The 23,667-nt window shown below is 44.9% G+C and overlaps 1 protein-coding gene across 1 annotated transcript in view; it reads right to left on the bottom strand.

Annotated features, from left to right (window-relative positions):
• The window catches only part of LOC141984889 (ovostatin-like), a 47,398-nt gene that overhangs the window by 14,473 nt on the left and 9,258 nt on the right, over window positions 1-23,667 (bottom strand). The window contains exons 6-22 of the mRNA XM_074948390.1: window positions 22,419-22,587; window positions 21,012-21,096; window positions 17,966-18,080; window positions 16,072-16,186; window positions 15,687-15,796; window positions 14,713-14,871; window positions 13,134-13,358; window positions 12,453-12,510; window positions 11,291-11,436; window positions 10,693-10,842; window positions 9,067-9,237; window positions 6,912-7,029; window positions 5,561-5,651; window positions 3,770-3,998; window positions 2,870-2,996; window positions 1,457-1,560; window positions 199-250 (exon numbers count right to left, since the gene is read on the bottom strand). Coding sequence (XP_074804491.1) covers window positions 199-250; window positions 1,457-1,560; window positions 2,870-2,996; window positions 3,770-3,998; window positions 5,561-5,651; window positions 6,912-7,029; window positions 9,067-9,237; window positions 10,693-10,842; window positions 11,291-11,436; window positions 12,453-12,510; window positions 13,134-13,358; window positions 14,713-14,871; window positions 15,687-15,796; window positions 16,072-16,186; window positions 17,966-18,080; window positions 21,012-21,096; window positions 22,419-22,587 — 2,224 coding nt within the window. The remainder of the gene's footprint in view (window positions 1-198; window positions 251-1,456; window positions 1,561-2,869; window positions 2,997-3,769; window positions 3,999-5,560; window positions 5,652-6,911; window positions 7,030-9,066; window positions 9,238-10,692; window positions 10,843-11,290; window positions 11,437-12,452; window positions 12,511-13,133; window positions 13,359-14,712; window positions 14,872-15,686; window positions 15,797-16,071; window positions 16,187-17,965; window positions 18,081-21,011; window positions 21,097-22,418; window positions 22,588-23,667) is intronic.

Here is a 23,667-nt window from a genome sequence, read left to right as displayed (position 1 = left end):
AAAGCAAACAAACAACTACAGAGTGAAACATATTGCGACAACTCTTTCAATTTCAAAGAACTAAGGGGCTATTAATTAGGGCAGGGAAGGGCCCTGGCTGAAAAGTGTTTTAATCTGGAAATCTCTCTGATAGCAATCACTTGCTGAATTTGTAGCCATGGCTGCCTTACAGGAGGGAATTTGGAGAGATGCCCTTACCTTTTGTGCAAATGAGGGAGCTCTCAGTCACCTCCTTTTTGATGCCTTCCGGCTGGTTGGCAGCAGGGAAGTGGAGAGGGAGGAAGAGGAGAGGAACAGACATAACAATGAAACCAGAAACAAAATAATGCTGGAAAGCGTAAATTTGTAGCGTGCAGCATTGTAACAGGCTGCCCCCAGACTACTGAGTGAAGGTGACTGCCCTTCCATTCCAGTGGCATCACTCCCTCCCCATCTTGGCACCCAGCAGCCTTTGGTCTTTGTGTACCATTCCTCTCCACCAGGAAGGCAGCTGGGAGATGTGCTGGAGAAATTCACAGCTGAGGAGAGCTGGTCACAGTTCCAGCTTCCTTTGGTGCAGCAGCTGCCCTAGAGATCATAGGACAAATCCTGGCCCTTTATCTGCACCCCTGCAACATCCCTATAGAAATGGGCCAAAGGCACCAAATGTGTGGAAAAGAACTTCCCCAAAGTCTGAGATCATCTCTTCCCCACTGACTTCACTGGGCTTCCACAGGTGTAAATGAAGGCAAATTTTGACCCCATGAGTGACTGGCTGCAGTAATATGCCAGATGTCATAAATTAGTGCAAATTCTGTCCTCGGTTACATCTGGACAAGCCCACTAATGGCCCCTGTGCACCACTCTGGCTATGTACCTGGAAAAATGTCTCCCTCTAGTGGGAAAGAGGATAAAAGACAGATTGCTCCTTGCACATAGCCAAAGGAGGTGCTCCTTTAGCTCACGTGGAAGAGCTTTTATTTTTGGTGATGAAGGTCCCTAGTTCTGTTTCTGCTGACAATATGTGCTGGTTTCATAACAGCTACATGGATGTAAGGCTTAACTGACAGCAGAATCCAACCAAGTGAATCCAGTCACAAGATATGGGAGATGGTGAAATTCCAGTACTGGCCATGTTGGTAGAGCGTTTGGCAACTAGTTTGGAGAAAGTGGGTTGAACTTTGATGCCATAACTGCTCTGTGGGTTGCAGCCTGGCTCACTAGTTCCTCCAAGGATCACATGCATCCCATGGGCTTCCCAAGACAGCATTTTGGACAGAGTCTCAGGGTCACTGTTCAACCGATCAGCCAGCTGACCTACCCCAAGACAGGTGGGAAAAAATAGAACTTGCCTCAGACCCTGAGTTGATGCTCTCACAGGATGTTTTGGAGAGGGAGAGTCAAATCAAATTAAAAGAGATGCATACCCCAGAGAGACCATTTCTCTCTCCCACAGAGTTGGGATTTTTTATCATACCTCAACTAACAGCATCTGCATGACAGTGTCCACACGTTCTATCCCCTGCTCCTGAGATGTGTCACTCGACTTTGTCTCAGCAGTAACCGCGAAGCTCACATTACCTGAAAGAAACCCCCCACAAGCCCAAGAAAGAAAATTAATCCTGAAAGCCTAGAATTATACTGGCATGAATTCACTCCTCCTAGGGTGGCCTGAGGGAACTCTGGGAAATTCCCTCTCTTCCAAGTCACCCAGCAGTGTGAATGAATTCTGGTCATTGTTTAATACATCTCATCACAGACAGAATTCACCAATGAAGAGACAACTACTGGTGAATCCTGCCCACCTGACACTTATAGGGCAGCTTGGCAGAACTTCACTTAATCTCTTGCAAGTACCAGCACCATGGAAATGGGAAGAAGGTGCCAATACCTTTTTAATCAGTACAAACTGTAACCTAACAAAAATTCAATTACTCTGGAGACACAGTAGCTTTTCTATTGTTAACTTTGCAGCCAGGGATCTATTATAAGCCTGCTCTTTACCGTGCTATAATTTTGGACAGAAAAATTATTTTAGCTTCTAAGAGTTCATGATTACTCTCTAGGTTCAGTAAAATTGTTTACATGTCAGGCTTTTTGAATGCCAGTTTGAAGTAAATCAATCTGTTGTTTTTATTTCTGAACTTTAAAAATGATCCTATTATGAAATTTGAACCACAATGGCAAACTCTTTGGGGGAAGTTTTTGTAAATTAAAAAATAATGTTGTACTTCCATCTTTCTACACATACAAATCTCCAAACCATTTCACACAAAGGCTACTTTTGAAAAGAAAGTATTGAAAACTTAAAGCCAGATCCTCACTGGAACCTTACTGAAGTCAATAGAGCTATGCCAATCTCTGGTCCAATATTCCTAGCACATTTTGTTGTTATTGAATGATTTCTGATCTTGGTTGTTGATGTGTAAATTTTCAATGTCCAGACCATGGTGATTAAAGCTTTAGATATTTGTGGGTTTCAGTGAGCTAAGACCAAGACTCAGGCATTTAAAATTCTCTGTTGACAAGGAGCAAGTTCCCAAGTTTGGGCAGAGGTGGGGATTATGCACAGAAATATCTTAGGCAAGTGGACTCCTGCAAATGTTTCACATAAAACCAGATGAGCTGAATGGTCCTTTCTGGGACATGAGAGGAATGAACTGTCAGGAACAAGAACAGAGGCAGAACACGGGGTCCTACTTCACTGTCATGTGCCTGCAGAGATTGTGCCAGGGGAGTTCAGCAGAGCTGCTTCAGTGAAGTCTGGTACAGATAGCAGCAGTTCCTGTCTGTAGGTTAGCAGGCAGGGTATCGTGTGATAGAGAATTCCGGAGTGAGACTGGACAAACCAGCAATGTGCCATGAGAAAGACAAAGGCAGAGAAGCTTACCCAGTTTTTGAGGAATAATAGTCCAGGAGGAGGTTTTCCTCTCGTTGGCACACACCTTTGCAGTGTTGCCCTCTTGGGAAAGGGGCTCTATCTTGTAATCCCTGGACTCTTCCAGTATGGTACTGATCTGAGAGAGGGAGACAAAATAATATTGCACAGGCTGTTCCTAATGCTTGGCTGGGGGACAAAAGGAAGGTTTGTTGATCTCCTCCAGAGACTGATTCTGCAGCGTACCCACTGACGTCACCTTAGAGCTGTCCTGGGGTAGAGAGGTACAACACAGGTAGGAGGGATGGGGCATTCTTCAGAGGAGATAATAAACCCTGACCTTTATGCCCATCTACTGTGGCCATTCAAGTAGAAAGCAAATTGTACTTTGCAAAATGACTTATTCCAATACCCTGGCCAATATCCTCTCTGACGGCTTGTCTACAAGGCAAGGTAGTACATGGCAAGCCATGGTATGAATCTACAACACACGAGCATACCATGCACTAATTGTCTGTGTGGACCATGCTACCATGAAAAGTTCTGTATTGCGCTTTAACGTACTCCCATTTCAAACAGCGATATGACAAAGAACACCAAATGCCAAAGGACAGACCCCTGAAAGGAGGGTTATATCAGGAAGTAAATACCTGCCAGAATGAGTTCTCAGTTATAATAAGTTCCTTCTCCATTAAAGGATAGATCAGCATCCTGTAGCTAAACCCAGCTTAAAAGAAATCACTCCACTACTGTGTAGGAAGCCAGTGTAAAGAAGGCCAAGTGGCTGGAATGGGATTGTGAATGCTTCGTTCTGCGTTGCTGCTGCATTCTGCTCTAGCTGCAAGAGGTAGAGCCTTGCTGGAAACACTACTAAGAGGGGTTCAGGAAGGAAAAGGAAAGGACATACTGTACCTGGATACATTTGTTCAGGTAGTTGAAGGCATTGGCTATTAAATTAAACTTTTCCCCTCGGACAATGGAGTAGGGCAGGGTCAAATCAACAAAGAAGGGCTGGAAGGCCTTCAAGGAGGTAGATGGGGATATGCCAAACCCAGCCTCCTCTTCCAGGCAGAAGGCGCTGGCTTTCCATTCCGTGATGGTGTCAGGGATGGTGAACGGAACACTGGCCTTTCCATTAGAACTAAAAGTACAAGAGACAAAGTGAGAAAAGAACCTTATTGTTCAAAGGGTATCTTACAGCTAATCAATAGAAGAGACTCCCAAGTTGAAATAATATTCTCCTTTCCCACTTAGGTTCCACAGGATATACCCTCCCTGTGATGGGGCGTCTGCCCTGCACTGGCCCTGAAATGGTTAAAACCCAGCCTGGAGGGCTGCAAGGAAACAGCCAATTTGGGCACTGGCTGGATCAGCCAATCAGGGCCAAGCCAGCCCATATAAAAGGAAGCTGCAGGCCAGAGCAAGTCAGTCTGCTGCAGGAAGCTGAAGGGAGGGGACTGGCTTCCTAGAGGGCTGCTGAACTAGCACCATGAACAGGACTGCTAGGATGTGCAAGCCCAACGCCCTGGGAAGAGGGTGAAGCAGCCAGAGGCAGAAGCCAAAGGTGCTGGGGCTGAGTGGAAGTGGGCCAGGGAGCTGAGACAGACTGGTGGAGAAAGAAAGGAGGGCCAGCAGGAAGCTGTTGTTTGCAGGGACCCTGGGCTGGGAACTAGAGTAGTGGGCGGGCCTGGGTCTCGCCCCCTCCACTCGCCACTGAAGAAGCGGCCAGGCTATGGACTGTCAAGCCGCTGCAAGGAGTGACTAGACTGTTGCGGAAGGAGTCCCCCGGAAGGGGGGAACCTGGATTGTGACATGGCCGGAGGGCTGTGCTACAAAGCAGAGGCAGTGAGACTGAAACTGCAGTGGGTCTGCAGGCGGAGACAAGGACGGGAGAGCCACCATCACCAGATGGCACACCTGCTGACCAGAGCTAATTCCCGAAACGGGCAGCAGGAGGTGCCAGTGTGGTGATTGACCCTGTGACACCCTCCATATTCAGAAAATGTTGTTAAGCTGGAGGTAGAGCTGAAGGTTCATATCAATGACCAGAATGTTAAATCCCTTGCAAGGATGTTGGAATTAGAAAAATAGGGAATTCTGGTTTGTTTTTTTAAAGAAACACAAAAGAATGCTGTAGTTTTGTAACACAAAATAAAAAAAATCCAAAACCACAGATCAGATATGATACATTATGGTTGACATTTCAAATAGATTAAACCATGGAAATTCATAATTAAGATCAGTAACTTTTTGAGGCGCTTTTCCTTGCCTTCTTGTTGCAGATGCTATTGGCAGCCTTGGGAGAATACTGAAAGCAACCTGGCTGTTGAAAATCAAAAATCGTTTCCTGCCTTTTTTTTTTTTTGGTTCTTTAAACAAAAACCTTTGCTGTCGTATAGTTGAGAGGATTGGGGGGCCACCTTTCTGCCCAGCAGGAAGTAGCTTGCATTGTACTGAAAACAAGGACCAGGTGAAGATCCAACAGGGCATAATTTAGAACCTATCAGACTCCAGGGGCTTGGAGATGGGTAACAAATGGGAGCCCATCTGTCACTGAATAGGAAGAAAGACAACAAGGGTAAGAACATAGAGGTCTGGGAAGCAGTTACATGTTCCATCACCTTCCATGTGACTTCCGGTGAGCACTGGGAAGTGACTCAGAGACCGTTAAAATAGTCAAGGACAGAAAAGAAGAACACTCACTTGATGGGAACTAGATCCCAAATCCAGGTCTCAGGGAAGAATTTGCGAACTGTCTTTATCACAGAAGACGCACCCATTATCCTGCTTTCATCTAGAGGTGAAGAAAGGAGTTGTGTATATATAGTAAAAGTGTCATATTAGGGAGCATAGGGTAGAGATATCTAATAGGATCTGCCTGGAAACTCCACTGAGCATGGTCTGAGCTGAGGGAAACAGAATTTTTTCCATGGGATTTCTTTCAGGAAAATTCTAAAAAATAACGAAATATTGCGGGGGGTGGGGAGGGAACTACTCTACTTTTTGTTTTCCAACTGGAAACATTAGAAAACAGTAACAGCTTAGGTTTACCCAAATCTTTGTTACTGGTTTCCAGTTGGAAAACAGTAAGAAGGTGTGAAAAGTATTTTTTCTCCATTGTCTTATACTTTCTGACTATTTTTCACTTTTTTTCCTGTTGGAAAGTCAGCTGTGTCCACTGGCTACAGTAATTGGAGGGACATGTTTCCTGTGATCTGTCCCAAGCCCCCTTCTATAGTCAAAGGTGGGGCAAAGGCTGGAAAGGTGACTTCCAGAGCGGCATTCCCTACAAAGATCCTAGAGGTCCTATCCAAGACTCTGTTCCCTATTTAAAGGTGGGGTAATGAGTCAGAGTTCTGTCATTGACCTGCTTGTGATATTGAGCAAGTCACAGAATCATAGAACCCGAGGGTTAGAAGAGACCACCAGGGTCACCTAGTCTAACCCACTGCCAAGATGCAGGATTTGTTGTGTCATTTAACTTGTACGTGCCTCAGCTTTCTCATCTGTAATATGAGGCTCTAGGTACCTTCTACCTCTCCCTGGGCTATAGAGAAGGATAATTGTAATACTTATTGTCCGCTGTAAAATGCTTTGAGATCCAGGGCTGCAAAAAGGCCATGTGAGTGCTAAGTATTACAGTATAGGGCATCTAAACCATTAGTAGTCCCATTATATTTTCTAATACTTCCTTGTTTAGATTTTAAGTCAGTTGTGAGCTTGTGAAAAGCTCTGGACCGATGAACCCTGGAGAATGAAATCTTTATTATCCTCTGAAAAGAGGCAGCATTGAAACTTTTCCCTCATTTTCCCCGGCACACAAGCTGAGTCAGACTCCAGTCAGTCCTTTGGCCATTCTGCAGAAACTAACTGAGGCAAACCATGATGTGGAAACTTGTCCCACTAGGAACTAGACACACTGATTGGCCAATTCATTCTACATAGGGACACTATTGAGGTGCAGCCAGATTGGAACTGGTGACCTGGAAGTGAAAAGACCATACCCCATTTCCCAAGCCATCCAGTCCACCCCTTTTTTACACATTATCTTTACCAGAAAATCCACCACCTAAAGTATAGTGGGGCGTGGAATCTTTCGGGCATGCGTTGTCAGATGGGCACAGGACTGGCTTCCGTATTGTAGAATTAGTAAAAACCTTTAGACCCATATCCTTAAAATAAAATAATGAAACAATTAATTATATTGTTCAATGTATTAATAGAACCAAACAACTTCATTTCTCCCATTCCCTGTTCATTACTAGCAGTGGATCCCATTTAACGCCACAAGTTTGGTCTGCTCAGGGGATCAGTGCTCAGCTATCCATGGGGGCACTTCAATATTATGGTGAAGCATGGCATAAATGTAGATTTAGGGGGCTATATGAGTAACAGAGTTGGTTGTATATTAGTTGGTGAGAAAAAAGTTTGATGAACTTAGGTCTTTTCTTTGTTCACAAATCATTCCCAAACCACTCCACACTTGTCATTTCATTCACTATTAGTAAGTATTTGGGTTAATAAATTATTAATACATGTTTTAAAAAAAAGTAATCAGTTGTTATAGATTATTACAGAGTCCAACAGGTCAATAAACTGCTTATAACCATGGCTTATACCATCTTAAACACCTTCTTCTGATATGCTCATAACCATCTATAACATACTACTCATGTCCATAATATGCTTACAATATTGATTAATCATTTATTAATCCTTATAAACCATATATAGATGGAACCTTAATATAATCTGTGACCAATTTGCTGAAACTGTCTCCATGCCACCCCCTAGACATAGAATGTCCCTGCTGAGCTAATACCAGGAATGAAATCCCGGCCCCAATGAAGTCAATGTCAAAACTCCCACTGACTTCAGTGGGGCTAGGATTTCAGCCTAGGTCATTACTTTTGTCATTCAGTTCCTTCCTCAAGGCCCAGAGCTACCATGATGTCAATAATGAATTAGCAAGCTAATAACCACGCACAGTTAGAGCTGCTGCAGGTGGTTGATGTGTGCTAAACAGAAGCTAAAAGTGGAACCAACAGCTATCTCCCTCTCCATTCCACTTGTGTGCTGCATACCTTTCCCCTGCCATTTTTCATTTTTTTAGTAAGAACGTAAGAGTTGCCATACTGGGTCAGACCATGGTCCATCTTGCCCAGTATCCTGTCTCCAATATTGGCCTATACCAGAGCTTATGGGGAGTGTATAGAATAGGGCAATTATAGTGTAATCTTCCCCTGTCTTCTACTCCCAGCTTCTGGGAGTCAGAGTTTTAGGGCTTTCCCCAGCACTGAGTTGTGTCCCTGACCATCTTGGCTAATAGCCATTGATGGACCTATCCTCCATGAACTGATCCAATTCTCTTTTGAGTGCAGTTATACTTTTGGCCATCACAACATCCTTTGAAAATGAGTTCCCCAGGTTAGGTGTGTGCTATGTGAAAAAAATACTTCCTCTTGTTTGTTTTAAACCTGCTGTCTATTAATTTAATCAGAGGGACCCAGTTTGTTGTATTGTTTGAAGGGGCTAAATAATACTTCTCTATTCACTTTCTCCACACCATTCATGATTCTATAGACTTCTGTCATATCTCTTTTCTAAGATGAGCAGACATAATCTTTTTATTCTCTCCTTGGACAGAAGCCATTCCATACCCTTGATCATCTTTGTTGCCCTTTTCTGAATCTTTTCCAGTTCCACTATATCCTTTTTGAGATTGCGTGACCAGAACTGGACACAGTATTCAAGGTGTGGGCAGATCATGGATTTATATAGTTACATCATGGTATTTTCTGTCTTATTTTCTATCCAAAATTTCCTAATATTCCGTTAGCCTTTTTGACAACTGCTGCACATTGAGTGGAAGTTATCAGTTGTCTTTGAGACTGCAAGCTCTTAGGAACAGGGATTGTGTCCTCTTTAGAAAATGGCTACCACACTGTGGGCTCAACCATAATAAATATAACTGAGCATAATTCAGGGGACCGTCTAAACAAAAGTCACTGCAGGGGGAGAACGGAGGACCCCCTGAGATATGGCAGACATTTCTAGTGAATCCACCCTCCCCCTAGCAGTGGAGAGCCATTGCCTGAGCAGGGCTTTAAAATCTGAGACATAAATCTACAGCTTTTCCCTCCTCTGTTGTCCCTTTTCTGGAGCCAATACAATGACAGCAACATTGGGGAAACATTCAGAAGACGTACCCTGAAAACCCCATAGACGTCCCCATCAGAAGTAACTTTCACAGGCACATAGTATAAGCCATTGAAAAAGGTCTCTGTGACTGGGATGCACGGCTCTTTGTTGTCATCTTCCAGGTTGAGCCCGTTGTAGTAATAGCCATAATACTCTCGCACACGGAGCTGATTGTATACCTGGTGGGAGGGGATGAAATCAGGTGAGCACAAGGACACGTCTCAGAGGTGTAAAACCTGTGTCACCACTGGCAATTACCAGGCGTGAGCAAACTCCAAGCTGGACCCTTTGCCCTTCAACAGAGGTACAAGAAGTGTTCCAGCTCAGTAAGAAAACTCTCCTGGGATACTTCAGGCTGTCTTAGACTCACATGCTCAGCCTCTTAATACAGAGTGGACTAAAAGTGGCTTTGGAGCACCACAAGAGAGAAAACACAGTGAAGAAGAGACCACTTGTATTATGCAACCTCCTGCTTTAAGAGACCACCTCAGAAATCTCCTCCAATACAGTACATGTATGCTCCAACTTTATGAGAAAACTGCCTCTATTATAGTGTGGTTCTCTGAAAAGTGACTCTGTAAAAATGGTACCAGGGGTTTCCCAACAATTCCAGATTCTTTTGCAAATTGCTAGCTCCACAAACTTGCCCTGGGATCTCAGTGTCAAGCTGGGTTCTCTCTTTCTTGAATATCCTCACTAGTAATACAAACAATGCTGGCTGTTGGTGACACCTGTGCAATCCCATTGCTTGCAGTAGGTTTGCACAATTGTAACTGGCTGGAACTTAGTAACCAATTTTGTTGATGATGCACGAGAAGGAATAGACTCCATCACCTTCTCTCTGAGCTGTGCTGGCATTGCAGGGTGCACAGGAGCAAAAATCAGCAAACATGTTTTTCTCATTAAGGTGAGTAGATATGAGCCTGAATGTTTCTGCACAAAGAGCCTGATTCAAAGCCCCCTGAAGTTAATTGAAAGATTCAGATGACTTCTACAGATGTTGGATCAGGCCCAACCAGCAAGCCTACTTGAGTAAGAAGATGCCATTTTACATAATCACTTACTTCCCTAGACTATATACCAATTTTGAGTGCATTAAGTGGCCCTGACAATGCAGATTTCTGGTATTTCCATATAATAACAGTAATACCTTGCACTTATACTGCACTTTTCATCAGTAGATCTCAAAACACTTTGCAAAGGGAGGTCAGTATCATTATGCCCATTGTATAGATGGGAAGACAGAGGCACTGAGACTTGCCCAAGGTCACCCAGCAAACATGTGGCAGGGTCAGGGATAAAACTCAGGTGTCTTGAGTCCCTGTCCAGTTCTGTGTCCAGTAGGCCACCTATGAACTGAGACTAGATAGCCACGTGTTGCAAAAAAGTAACAAAGATATTGCAATAAGCAACAGCACAATTGAAGATTTCTCTCTGTGCCTGGAGGTACATACCCCATCTACATCCAGTTTGTGGCTACTGGAGAGAGGAACTTTCGAAGCATAGTAATGAAGCAGAATTCAGAATTGTTTCTTGGCCCTTCCCTGCCATGTTAAGCTATAAACCCCCTTGGGAAGCACAATATTCTGCACAACTCTGAGTAGAGAGAGAAGAGGATTTGCGGCAGGGCTTACAGTGTCAGCAGACAGCTCTTGCTCAGGTCTCAGGAGCAGGACGCTCTGATCCACAGCCCGTAGGGCACAGTAGGAGTTGGCGGCAGCCTCAAGGTGGAGGCTGATGTTAGAGCCTGGGAGCCCCTGATTCTTGGAGAACTGCAGCTGGACCTGGAATTGAGCAGAGAAATCAGAGCCCCTTAGGCGAATCATTTTAATGTGTAAATGTCAATCTCATGGAGAGATGATGAATAGGTTCTCACTCTTCTCTACAACCTCCTTCTATTCTCTGCAGGGCAAAGGCCTCACTATCAAAAAGAATCTCCCAGGGTCCCTGTTCTAGGGCCAGACATGACCTCAAAGGCCCTGCAAAGCATCCCTGCTCCTCTCTCTCCCTGACCTCACTGGCAGTCCTCGCTCTGCTTGAACATCTATCCATGTCCCTCCTGTCTCCCTGCTATTCTTCAGCATTGGCATTCACTTGTTCAGATGTGTTTGCACTTTCTTTGCTCTCTGCCCTTGAAGGAAAGCCTGAGTGCAGGGCTGGAATCACATCCTCTCGGTTCCCCGAGCCTGCGGCAACCTGGGGTGGGCCTCAAAGAGAAAGCGGAGCTCTCACCTTGTTCTTGAAGCACTTCTCAATCTGGAGTCTGGTGCTATCGGCCACCAGCTCACCACCAGGGTGCACAGTGTAGACTAGTATCTGGGCAGTGGGAGCCAGCTTCTCACTGCCAGTCAGCAGGATGAAGAATGTGCCATAAGGAGCTGCAGGAGGAATATGAAGCCAGTAGTAGGAAAAGCCAAAAGAAGAGACAGGAGGAATCATGGCTTTAGTGGATGAACTAACATTTTTGCCTGTAAGCTAAAAGCTTCTTTAAAAGGAGATAGTTGGCTATTGGGAGACCCAGCTCTCACTAGCCTTCAAACTGCTCCCCTCAGTGAGATACCAGATGCCAACATTAAGATGATGAGCACCAGGCACCTTGCAGAGTGTGAGGTGAGCTGTAGTCGGAGAAGAATTCTATTAGCTTCACTTCTGGGTAGGAAATGTGCGTATGAGTGCTACAAGCATGGCACACACTGAGAATCCTGTTCACAGAGATTGAACTCAGGACCTTCAGCACCAAACAGCCCAGGACTCCACCTCCTGAGCGAAAGGAGAGGTCCTTTAGCTGGCTGAGATAGTATAGTAGCAGGCTGTTATGATCATTAGAGGAAGACAGCCTTATTTGCACTAGCCTAGTGTATTACACCAGAACCTGCAGGATGATGGCATGAGAAACACACAACATGGGTGTTTCTGTTACACCACGAGTAAATCATGCACGAACTTACTGTTGACAACCAACTACTAAAGACAGGTTAGTCATCCAATCAGGGATCAGAAACAATATCATGTGATTTAGGTGATCATTCACATACTTCAAATTATGAATAATGAGGAGTCATAGTGAACAGTTTGCAAACACCCCTTGAGGAGAAATTAAAGAGAAAGAAAGGGACAAATTCACACCAAGTATCACTCCCAGCTAATCATTCAATTTAGAAACAACAAGATTAATCTGGCTGTGATGCCAGGGGATGGACCACATGATGCACTAAAGTCCCCTTCCAGTGCTAATAATGCTGTGATTGTGGCTTTTGTCGGAGATAGGACTAGTAACTAACACCACATGGAAACAGATTCCAGCCAGCTGCTGTACTCAGTTTTTAGCCCATTTCACTCAAGATACTTATGCTTTGGAGTTCACATCTTTGTTTTCTAACATCTCAGCACTTACCACCTCCGATGCTGACTTGCTGTTGGCCATTCAGAACAATTTTGCCTTTTGCCATCACCTGTGCACAAAAAGACACCATGAGACAGGATCAGAGAAAGTTAAAATTGTTTCAGTGGGCTTGTAAATATCTATTATTTAGTGATGATCAGGATTGTAATGTTTGGTGCTCACGAAAATGAAGGATGGATCGCCTCATGATAGTTGGATGTAGCTGCGGGCAGATCCTGTGCTAGTTCCCGCATTCCTCACACACAGCTGTATCAATGCCCCTCAGCCCTGCCCTGCAGTTCCTTTCCTCCTTCTGCTATTCCAGTCCTTGGCTCCCCTCACAGCTCTGCCAATGCCCCTCAGTCCTGCCCTGCCCTGAGACTCTTGTCCTGGCCTCTCCTGCATGGCAGTTGTGCAGCACAAGGGACTGAGGAATAGTCCCCCTAGTGGTAATTTTATGCTCTCCACTGACTGGTGCTCACAGTGCCCTATGTGACTTTAGAGATCAATGTTTAATTTGTTCCAAGTTTAAATGGGCAGAGCCCTGGTGGAACCCATTGACAAAATAATGGCTTGGTTCTGATTTTTTACCACTGACTTGTCTAGGTTACATATTTCTGACTTGATCAATACTCAATCGAGGTTAAAAGCAAAGAGGCTTTCAGGGAAGCAGAGCAGCCACCCAACATTTACCACATAGTAGAAGTTCACACTGGTGGCATCCCTGTATCCCTCTTTGTTCAAAATGTAGTGCACCATGATCCTCTTCTGCTGGCCACAGTTCAGCGTCTCCGGGACCTGCTCAAGCTTCACAAAGCTATTGGTGTGGGAGTAGAAGCGCTGGATGTAGTAGGTTGTCTGAGATTCGTAAGTGTCCATCCAGCCAAGGTCTCTACAGTCATCTATTGCATATGTGGCCTGTCAAGAGACATAGAGAAAAAAGCAAACAGAGGATTTCATGAAGAGGAAATTCAAGAGTCAAAGGGCAGCTGGGGCAGAAATGTTTCTTCACAGCTGTCTCTAAGATAATCTGGGTAAAGCAGTGGGAAATGGTCTTTAGAGGCTATTTAGTCTAATAGCTCTACCAATATTTTGTGTGTGAGCTTGTGTGAACATTCCTGCACAGCAAGTCCAGTCCAGCTAGGCTGCATACTGTGCTAGCCCTCTGGAGTCCTTAACACATCCCGTCCCCTCTGGTGTGCCTAGACAGACAGGTCACTGGACATCCTTGTGGGGCTGGCTAGGGCTGCATAAGCTGTTAGGGGACTCTGCAGAGCTGGCACTGCACCAGTCCCAGACAGACTGGATTTGCTGCAACCTCTCTTCTCCCCATGCCAGGGAAAAGTGAACATGTGTCAAGGGATGTGTGTATCTCTGGAGCAGCCCAGTAGGGAGCGAGAGAAGCAACAGCAAAACAGATAGTTGGTTTTGGAGGTCAGTGCATCCAGGTGGGATGTGAAAAGACAAAGAGGCAGGGAGGGGGTTCTACACTGAGGAGAAGGTAGGAAGGAACTGGGGGTTGCTTGAGCCTCACCACTTCATAGTCCCTCTCCAAGCACTGATGCTGTCCGCTAGTTGTCCCCCTAGCCAGGCCATTCTTGGGGTTTCTACAGGCCTTTTTGACCAAGTGACAAAATCCAGCAAGATCCTCTGCCCCCTGTATGTCTACTTAGCATTTTATAGTTTCTTTGGTGCAACCTAACCCAGAATCAAATTGGGGACAACACCAAAATCACAGGAGGCAGGAACCACACAGGAGGGGCCAGTACCAAACTGCAGAGCAAGCTGGAAAGATTGGAGCTGGGAGCGTGGGCTGCAGGCATTGAGGGGAGATTTCATCCCAGTGAAGGCAGAGCTCTGTGTCCAGGGAGAGGAGACAATTAGAATATGGATACACAGTGGGGGGATAGAGCCAAACAGCTGAAACCATCATATTAAAGTGAGTTGATTATCATCTTCTCTGATTAATATTGTCCTCATGTCATCCTTTTAGATAACCACATCTGAGGTTGCTGCTGGAACAGGACTGGGAGACCAAATGAAAACAAGCCCATTGAGTTCCTCTAAAAACAAATGTTTCCTCTTCCTGTTTCTCTACTACCCTTCCCATGGATGCAGGTGTCACTGGAGGGACCAGCTACTTTCCCACACATTGCAACTCACCCAGAACAGTATTTTCCATCAGAATACCAGCTTGCTTCTCCCTCCTCCCCCAGTTGAATGACCCTCTGGGGGAATAGAGCCTTTCCCCTTAGTTCTCTCAGTTACTTACTCTCAACTTAAAACTGGGCTCAAAGAATTCGGAGGTGTCGATGGAAAACCGAGCAGTGCCATTCTCATTTGTGATATAGTCAGCCACATGCTTCTCATTGAGATGTAGCTTGATGGTCTCATTTGCAACAGGGATGCCCTCCTCATTTTCCATCTGAAGCTGAATAAATAAAGGTGTGCAAGGTGTTCAGCAAACATACAGGACAGATAAAGCCCCACTTACTCCCCTTAATATGTTAGGTTGGCTTCAAAGCCTTCGGTATTGAAGACAACTTGTGTGGAGGCTACAGTGAATAGCAGAAGGTGTTGTCATCAAATATTCAAGTGTACTTAAAACACATGCACTGGTCAGAGTATTTTGTGTGGGTTCTGTGAAGGGCAGGGAGAAGAAATTCCCTGTGGAGCTTCACAGGAGGGACAAAGGAAGACAGGAGGAATATTCCTGCTGTGGAGAGAAGGAAGTGTTTATATACAGGATTAGGTACAAACCAGGATAACCTGGTTTGTACCTAATCCTGTATAGAAACACTTCTTCAGACCTGACCTCAGACTCTTGCTTGCTGGGCCTGCCGGGATGGAATGGCTGCAAAGGTGGTGTTCTTTGCAGGATGCTAGCTTGTGAAACTTGCAATGCTTAGGGGACTCGGAACTGATCTTGTGCCTTAACAAAGACCCTTCCCCCCAGTATAAATTCTTTCTTCCTTGTCCCCACAGGGCTCATGTCATTTTGACTGTACAGACCCTTGCCCCTCCCCACGCACATGATAACACAAGGTTCCATGACCCAGACAGGTTTCCTCATCTTCTCTGAAAGCCCCTAATGCAATGGGAGAACTGTGCATTAGGGGCTATTGCCATGTGGTGTTACCGAGGGAACCTGCAACTGGGAGTAGGGGGATGGCCATATACAGCATCACCGAGATCATTTTTGTGACTGCAGAGTTTTCCCAGGACATTCTCTCTCTGCTGTCCTACCTCTCCATAGTAAGGAATTCCTCTTTTGTAGTACGTGTCCATGTTCTTAAACCACATTCTCTCCCTTGCCTGGTAGATGGAAATGTATTCAGCACCTATAATCTGTACACCTGAAGAAGGGTGCAGAAGAAGAGATAAGAATCAGAGCTGGGGGGAAGATATGGTTTTAAAGAAAGTTGCACTGAATGATCAAATGCAGGCTGCAGCACCCTGGAGGGGATAATTATGCTTATAAAATGGTACTTGATGGTGAACTGAGTCTTATGCTTGGCCATCAGAGATTCCCATCAAAGAGTACCAGCTCTCAAAGTGGCCTCTCAAACTCAGCCTGCAACCCCCGCCCATACCCCAGCCACATTCTAGTCTCCTTTCCCACCAGTGTTACCTGTTCCATCCTCTGTGAGGATTGCCTCCACTTCAAGGAACCAGAACATCCTGGGATGATAAAGCTTGAATATTTTGGTGTTGATGACATTCGTGATGCAGCCATCCTTCCCCAGCTGAAAAGTGAAGGGACCACTCAGTGAGCATATAGGAAAAGAGCCCAGGTCTCTGAATGGTGAAACTACTGCTCTTTGACCTCGTCTGTAAAGCTCTTCAGACCTTAGCACCCCTGCTCTCATTTCCCTCACCTACCTCTTTGCTCTTGTCTTATTGCTCCTCTCTTGCTCCATACCTAACCAATCCTTCACCACTATTTTGCCTTCTTCTGCCTGAAACCCTCTCCCTCCCTGACCTGCTCCTCTATGTCTTCCGGTCCCCTCTCAAAACATACTTCTTGTGTGATATTTTAGGACCTACCTATACATGATTAACACCATGCATAGATACTCTTATCCTGGAATATGGCCTTATTTTAAATTAGTTTAATCTAAAATTAATTAAGCTAATTTGGAGTAGGGCACTCTTAGGGCTTGTCTACACTTGCAATGCTTCAGCAGCACAGCTGCACTGCTGTTTCACTTTGGCGTGGACACTATCCATGGTAATGGGAGGGGGTTCTCGCATTAGCACAGTTAATCTACCTCTCGGAGAGGTCAATGAAAGAATTCTTCTGTCCACACTGGGAGATTTAACTATGCACCTCAGGGGTGTAGATTTTTCACATTCTGAGCAGTATCACTGGGTCAACCTAACTTTTAAGTGTAGATCAGGCTTTGGTCCAGAATAAAGGTGTCCACACAGAGTTAATCGGGAATAGCTATTCTGGAATATTTTCCCATGTAGCCAAGCCCTTAGTTCGCTCAGCAAAAGTTCAATCCTGCAAGGTGCTGGGTACTCTAGCCCTGATTCAGCAAAGTACTTATGCACATGCTTAACTTTAAAGCATGTGAGTAAACCCAACTGATTTTAATGTAGCTACAACAATTCACACCAGTTAAGGATCTGGCCTAAAATGTTTTAATAGTCTGATTGCAAATCCCTTCCACTCTCAGTTTCGTTCTCTCGACTCATGTACTGACAGAATTATATTAGTTCTCTCTTTCTTGATGGAATCTCCCAGGGCAGATAAAATCAGAATATCTAAAGGTTTTTAAAAAAAGAGAAAGAGAAAGAAAGAAGATGCAGAAAAAATGTTTTAGGGGAAAAGAACAAGAAGAAATCACACCTTCTTGGCCTTTCTTACACATCATAAAGTTCATAAAACAAAAAACCAAGAAGGCACAAGGCCAATGTTTTATACCCTTTGCAGGTTGCCTTCAATACATAAATAAGAGCAATAAAGATCGGTTTATCAAAGAGAAGAGGTGACTACTTTTCTCCTACCGTCTTCTCTGAAGTGGGATTATTTCTCTTTGAATCTACAGGCTAACATTTTTGGTCTTAAATCTGGTAAAACACAATTCAGCTGCTAGCACACCTATTCCTGGGATAGAGTGTTGTAGATTCATACACTCTTTGCTGAAGAAACAAACCCAGTGTCCTGGCCAAAGTGCCCCACTCAGTGAAATAGGCTATAGTGTCTGAGGCTGCAAATGTAGAATAGTCATTGCATTTGCCTGCACAGTCACTGCACTCCCAGTCTAACCCACCTCTCTGTGGCTCCCATACATAATGGGCCAAATTCATCCACCGTGTATTAAAAAAACCTTCCCATCCAAAGGCCTCCAACCATGCCAATGAGATATTGGGGAAAATATGCCTTCCTCTGACAGCGCCTCTAGTCCCATCCCAAGAAATAGGAAAGGGAGCCAATAAAGCCTCCAGGCACCATATAATGTCCTGGATGATAACATTTGTAAGAAAAGAAGGGCAAGCAGTGCAGGCCCCTATCATACTTGTCCAGTAACAGCTTCGCAGAATCCTTTGGGGGTCTCGTTACACTTGTCGTTATAGTGTTTCCTGCACACACTGAGCTGGACTCTTCCCTGCACAGGCTGGCCATAGGTGTAGCTAGAGGAGGAGGAAACACAAAAATGAATCAGCTTACAAGATCACAGTTGCCAGGGCTGTCAGGAAATCAGTATAGGCTGTAACAGATTATGGACTAAAAGCTAAAATCCAGATAAGGCTAGTTCTGCTGGACTCAGGCTTCAGACATCTTTCCCTCCTCATTCCCTGCTTCTCATGGAAATTACTGCCTTACACAGGACTAGGGTTGCCAATTTTCTAATTGCACAAAACCGAATACCCCTGCCTCACCGCTGCCCTGCCCCTTCTCTGAGGCCCCGCCCCCACTCACTCCATCCATCCTCCCTCCGTCACTTGCTCTCCCCTACCCTCACTCACTTCCACTGGGCTGGGGCAGGGGGTTGGGGTGTGGGACGGGGTGAGGGCTCCAAGGTGGGGCTAGAAATGAGGGGTTCAGGGTGAAGTAGGGGGTGGCCAGGTGGCTCTGTATGCTGCCTGTGCCTGCAGGCACTACCCCCCGCAGCTCCCATTGGCCAGGGTTCCCAGACAATGGGAGCTGCAGGGGCGGCACTCAGGGCGGTGCAGCGAGCAGAGCTTCCCTGATCACCCCTGCACATGCTGGCTGCTTCTGGGAGCTGCGCAGAGCCAGGGCAGGCAGGAAGCCTGCCTTAGCCCCACTGCACTGCTGACCAGACTTTGACAGACCAGTCAGTGGTGCTGACTGGAGCCACCAGGGTCCCTTTTCGACTAGGCATTCCGGTCGAAAACCGGATGCCTGGCAACCCTAGACAGGACAAAATATGTCCCATGAAGGTGCCTATTAGGCCCTATTACACAGGGTTGCATGACACTTTTCCCTTGGCCCTGCACGTGATGAAATGGGAATTTTCTGTCATATCTTATTATTAATCCCATGTGTGCCATAGTTTCCCCCTGTACATGGCCTTGCTACCCAGTGAGGGCTAAAGGGTTAAATCTATTCTTGTAGCAGTGCAGGAAACATGAGGTGCATGTCACTTAGCCATCTGGTATGAACCATATGGGTCATTAAAGGACTGGCAGAGACTGACCTATATCAATGCGAAATCGGAGAAGACAATGGAAACTTCCAGAACACTTCAATCTCTCGGGACACTCATTAACAGACTTAAAAGTGGTAATTCTTCAATAAAAAACTTCAAAAACAGACTTCAAAGAGAAACTGCAGAACTGGAATTAATTTGCAAACTGGACGCCATCAAATTAGGCCTGAATAAAGACTGGGAGTGGATGGGTCATTACAAAAAGTAATTTTCCCTCTGCTGATACTCACACCTTCTTGTCAACTGTTGGAAATGGGCCACCTTGATTGCATTGGCCTCATTAGCACTACAAAAGTAATTTTCCCTCTCTTGATATTCACCCCTTCTTGTCAACTGTTGAGAATAGGCCACTTCCACCTTAACTGAATTGACCTCGTTAGCACTGACCCCCCACTTGGTAAGGCAACTCCCATCTTTTCATGTGCTGAAATATTTATACTGCTTACTGTATTTTTCACTCCATGCATCTGATGAAGTGGGTTTAGCCCATGAAAGCTTATGCCCCCCCAAATTTGTAAGTCTCTAAGGTGCCACAAGGACTCCTCGTTGTTTTTGCTGATACAGACTAACATGGCTACCCCTCCAGAACATCAACACCTAGCAATCAAAGAACAAGAGGAAAGAGGTTCCTCCTCCACTCCCCCACCCCCGCCCAACATCTCTCAGCAGGGAAGCTGAGCAGAGGCCGGCTTGCCAGCTCCAGAACAAAGGACTGAGAGGTGACAGGCAGGGGATAAAGACTTGATTTTGGGGAGAGGCTGGGCTGCTCTCACCTGGGAAAGGCACAGAAAGCCAAAGCCAGAAATGGATTCCACAGCAGCTTGGCTAGCTAATTGACTGGCTTGGCCAGATGGACTATGTCTTAGGCTATGTCTGCACTAGCACTTTTGTTGGTAAAACCTATGTCACGCAGGGGTGTGAAAAACACACCTATAAGTGATATAAGTTTTACCAACATAAGCACCGGTGTGGATAGCACTACATCAGCAGGAGACACTCTCCTGCCAACATAGCTATCACCGCTCGTTGGGAGTGGTTTAATTATACCGGTGGGAGAGCTCTCTTCTGTCAGCATGGAGAGGCTACACGGGAGATCGTACAGCAGCGCAGCTGCACTGGTCCAGCTGTGTTGCTGTAAGGTCTGTAGTGTAGATATAGCCTAAGCTTTCATTTCTCTGTACCAACATAAAGAATTCTGATACTCTGTCCCAGTTGCCTAATAAAACCTACTCTGTGTTGAAAAGGCTGTCTGGTGTCACTGCAGATACTTGCTGAGGTGCACTGGTCTTTGGAGCGTATAGATCTCTGACTAGGAGTCTGTCTCAGTTGGACTCGTTGGGCAGAGCTCACGGTGTGAAGCAGGAGTGCTGGAGCCCAGAGGCTCAGTCTCGGAGGTGGTGAGGTGGAAGGGCCTCTCCTGAAGGAAGAGTGCACACTGAAGGGGTTCCTCCAAGAGACTGTTTAAAAATGGGGTGTAGCACAGATCCTGTGGATCTGTGACAGTGAAGTACACAGGGACCTTAATGCTAGACATCCTAATTTATTAACCTACATACCTCTCCTACCCTCTTTCTTTCCTTTCTCTCACCTTCCTATGTCTCTATAGTGATAAAAAAACAATACCTAGTATGTATATATTGTTTTGTGTCTTCAAAGTACTGGGCAAACATTATCCTCACAGCCCCAGCTGCATAATGCAGGTGAATATTATGATCATGTTACAGAGATTGAAAGTCAGATGCAGGGGTTAAGTGGCTTGCTGTAGGTCACAAAGTGAATCATTAGCAGGGTCAGGATTAGAATTCAAGAGTTCCTGTCTCCCAGTCTTGTGCTCCATCCACAAGACATTGCTGCTTGTATGAATTTACACTCTTTCCTGCTAGATACTCACACAGCACAAACATTCACTTTGAGTTCTTGATCCAAGAAAGAGATCCTCTTTGGTGCGTTGATCGTCACTTCAAACTTTGGCAACACTGCAAATGTGAGGTAAAACTAAGTGACATCTTAGGTGTGAGGGGGGAAGAAGAAACAGGGAAACCTAACTGCACCAGCATTTGAGGGGTATGAACACCAAAGAGACATATTAATTGTTTAGAGGGATACAGACAGGTATAACTAAGAGTAAGGGAATGATGTTTTTAGAAAAGGAAAATTTAGGTTTAATAGTATGAAAATTCTTCTTTACAAGGAGCTGTATTATTATAATACTCATGCAGCATATTCATCTGTAGATCTCCAAGCACTTAACAAAGGAGGTCAGTGTCACAATCCTCATTTTACAGGTATGGAAACTGACGGACAGAAAGATTAAAGTGACTTGCCCAAGGTCACCCAGCAGGACAGTGGCAGACCTGAGAATAGAACCAACATTTCCTGGTTTCCAGGGCAGTGCTGATCCACTAGCCTTCACTACTCCATTAGGAAGGTTAGGAGTATAGTTTCCCAAGGGAAGTGGACACCCCAGTTGGTTGGAAACAGGGTTTTCTGAAGGAGGGGGTGGGAAAGGAGCTTTCCCTGATAACACAGGAAGCTTGAGATTGTCAAAGCCCTGCCCAACGAGCTCACAGGAGACAGGTGAAAGTCCCAGTGACAAGATGAGGGATGGCAAATTCATAAGAAGAAAACAAATCAAGGGAGTTGTTCCATATGTAAAATGACAGATACTAGACAGATCATCAGGCATTGGTAGCTTTTATTTTTCTATCTGCCCAAAGTATCCTTCCACACTGTTTACTCTGCAGTCCACCACAGCTGCCAGATATCATTCTATTAAATAATAATAATATATTCTAATTTAATATATTCTATTGAATAATAGCTTTAGACTTCTAGAGCACAGTATATGCCTTACACGCAATACCAATCTCACCCAGTCATATGAGGTTTAACTTAATATTATTTCCCATTGTACAGATGGAGAAACTGGGGCACAAAGAGGTGACATGACTTGACCAAAGTTACACAGCAACTTAGTGACAAAGCCAGAAAAAGAACCCAGACTTCTGACTCCCGGCCTTCTGCTCTGATCAGTAGGCCACATTCCTTAGTATCTATCATGATACCCACTACTTATCCATCTCCCCATTGGCCTCAGTCTCTCCTCCCTGCTTCCATGCCTTGGCTTACCTGTCTTTACCAGTGAGTTCAATAAGAAAAATCATTTTACACAGTGTATAAAGTCTGCACTGCCTCATGCCTGTGTTTGACAAACAGCCCGTCACAGACTCAGGCTGTGGGACTTGGCCGTATAAGACATAATTAACTAATGCAGATTAGATCCACTGCAGGTGCTTACCATATTCCTCCACAGTGAACCAATGATACGTTTTGTCACCTGACGTCTTCTTGACGATGATTTCATAACTCCCCAGGATTGGCTCTTGGATTAACGGGAATGAGAGCTGGACAATGGCATTATTGGATGTTACATCCAGCCACTGAAAGATCCGATTGCCCTGGGGATCCTAGTAGGTGTGGGGAGATAAATACAGATGCTTTTATCACCTTCTTCAAGGCCCTCCCACTTTTTTTTCTTCCTTCCTTTACATTTCATAGATTCACAGATTCCAAGGCTGGAAGGGACCATTGTGATCATATAGTCTGACCTCCTGTATAACGCAGGCCATAGAACTTACCCAAAATTCTCCCCAGAGCAGATCTTTTAGAAAAACATCAAATCCTGATTTTAAAATTGCCAGTGATGGAGAATCTCCCATGGTCCTTGGTAAGTTGACCAAACAATTAATTACTCACATGGTTAAAAATTTACACGTTATTTACAGTCTGAATTTATCTAGCTTCAGCTTCCAGTCATTGGATCATGTTATACCTTTTGTCTGCTAGATTGAAGAGCCCATTATTAAATATTTGTTCCCTGTGTTGATACTTATAGACTGTAATCAACTCACCTCTGAACCTTCTCTTTGTTAAGATGAATAGGTTGAGCTCCTTGAATCTAACACTAAAAGGCAGGATTTCTAATCCTCTAATCATTCTAGATGCTCTTCTTTGAACTTTCTCCAGTTGCTAACCTCCTTCCCCGAATTGTGGGCACCAGAACTGAACAGAGTATTCCAGCAGTGGTCATACCAGTGCCAAATACAGAGATAAAATAATCTCTCTACTCCTACTGGAGATTCCTCTGTTTATGCATCCTTGGATTGCATTAGCTCTATTGCCACAGCATCACACTGGAAACTCATGTTCAGCTGATTATCCACCACGATCCCCAAATCTTTATCAGAGTCACTGCTTCCCAGGACAGAGTCCCCTGTCCTGCAAGTATGGCCTACATTCTTTGATCCTAGACATATATATTTAACTTTAGCTGTATTAAAACACATATTGTTTGCTTGTGCCCAGTTTATCAAGTGATCATGATTGCTCCAATTCAGTGACCTGTAATCTTCATTATTTACCACTCCCCCAATTTTTGCGTCATTTGCAAACTTTATCAGTGATGATATTATGCTGTCTTCCATGTCATTGGAATCATACCTGCTAGATGTCGATTCCCTATTTATAATTACATTTTGAGACCTATC

Source organism: Natator depressus, chromosome 1, assembly GCF_965152275.1.
Source record: "Natator depressus isolate rNatDep1 chromosome 1, rNatDep2.hap1, whole genome shotgun sequence".
NCBI lineage: Eukaryota > Metazoa > Chordata > Testudines > Cheloniidae > Natator > Natator depressus.
The sequence above is the reverse complement of the archived record's forward strand: the minus strand, read 5'-3'. Positions and strand labels throughout refer to the sequence as shown.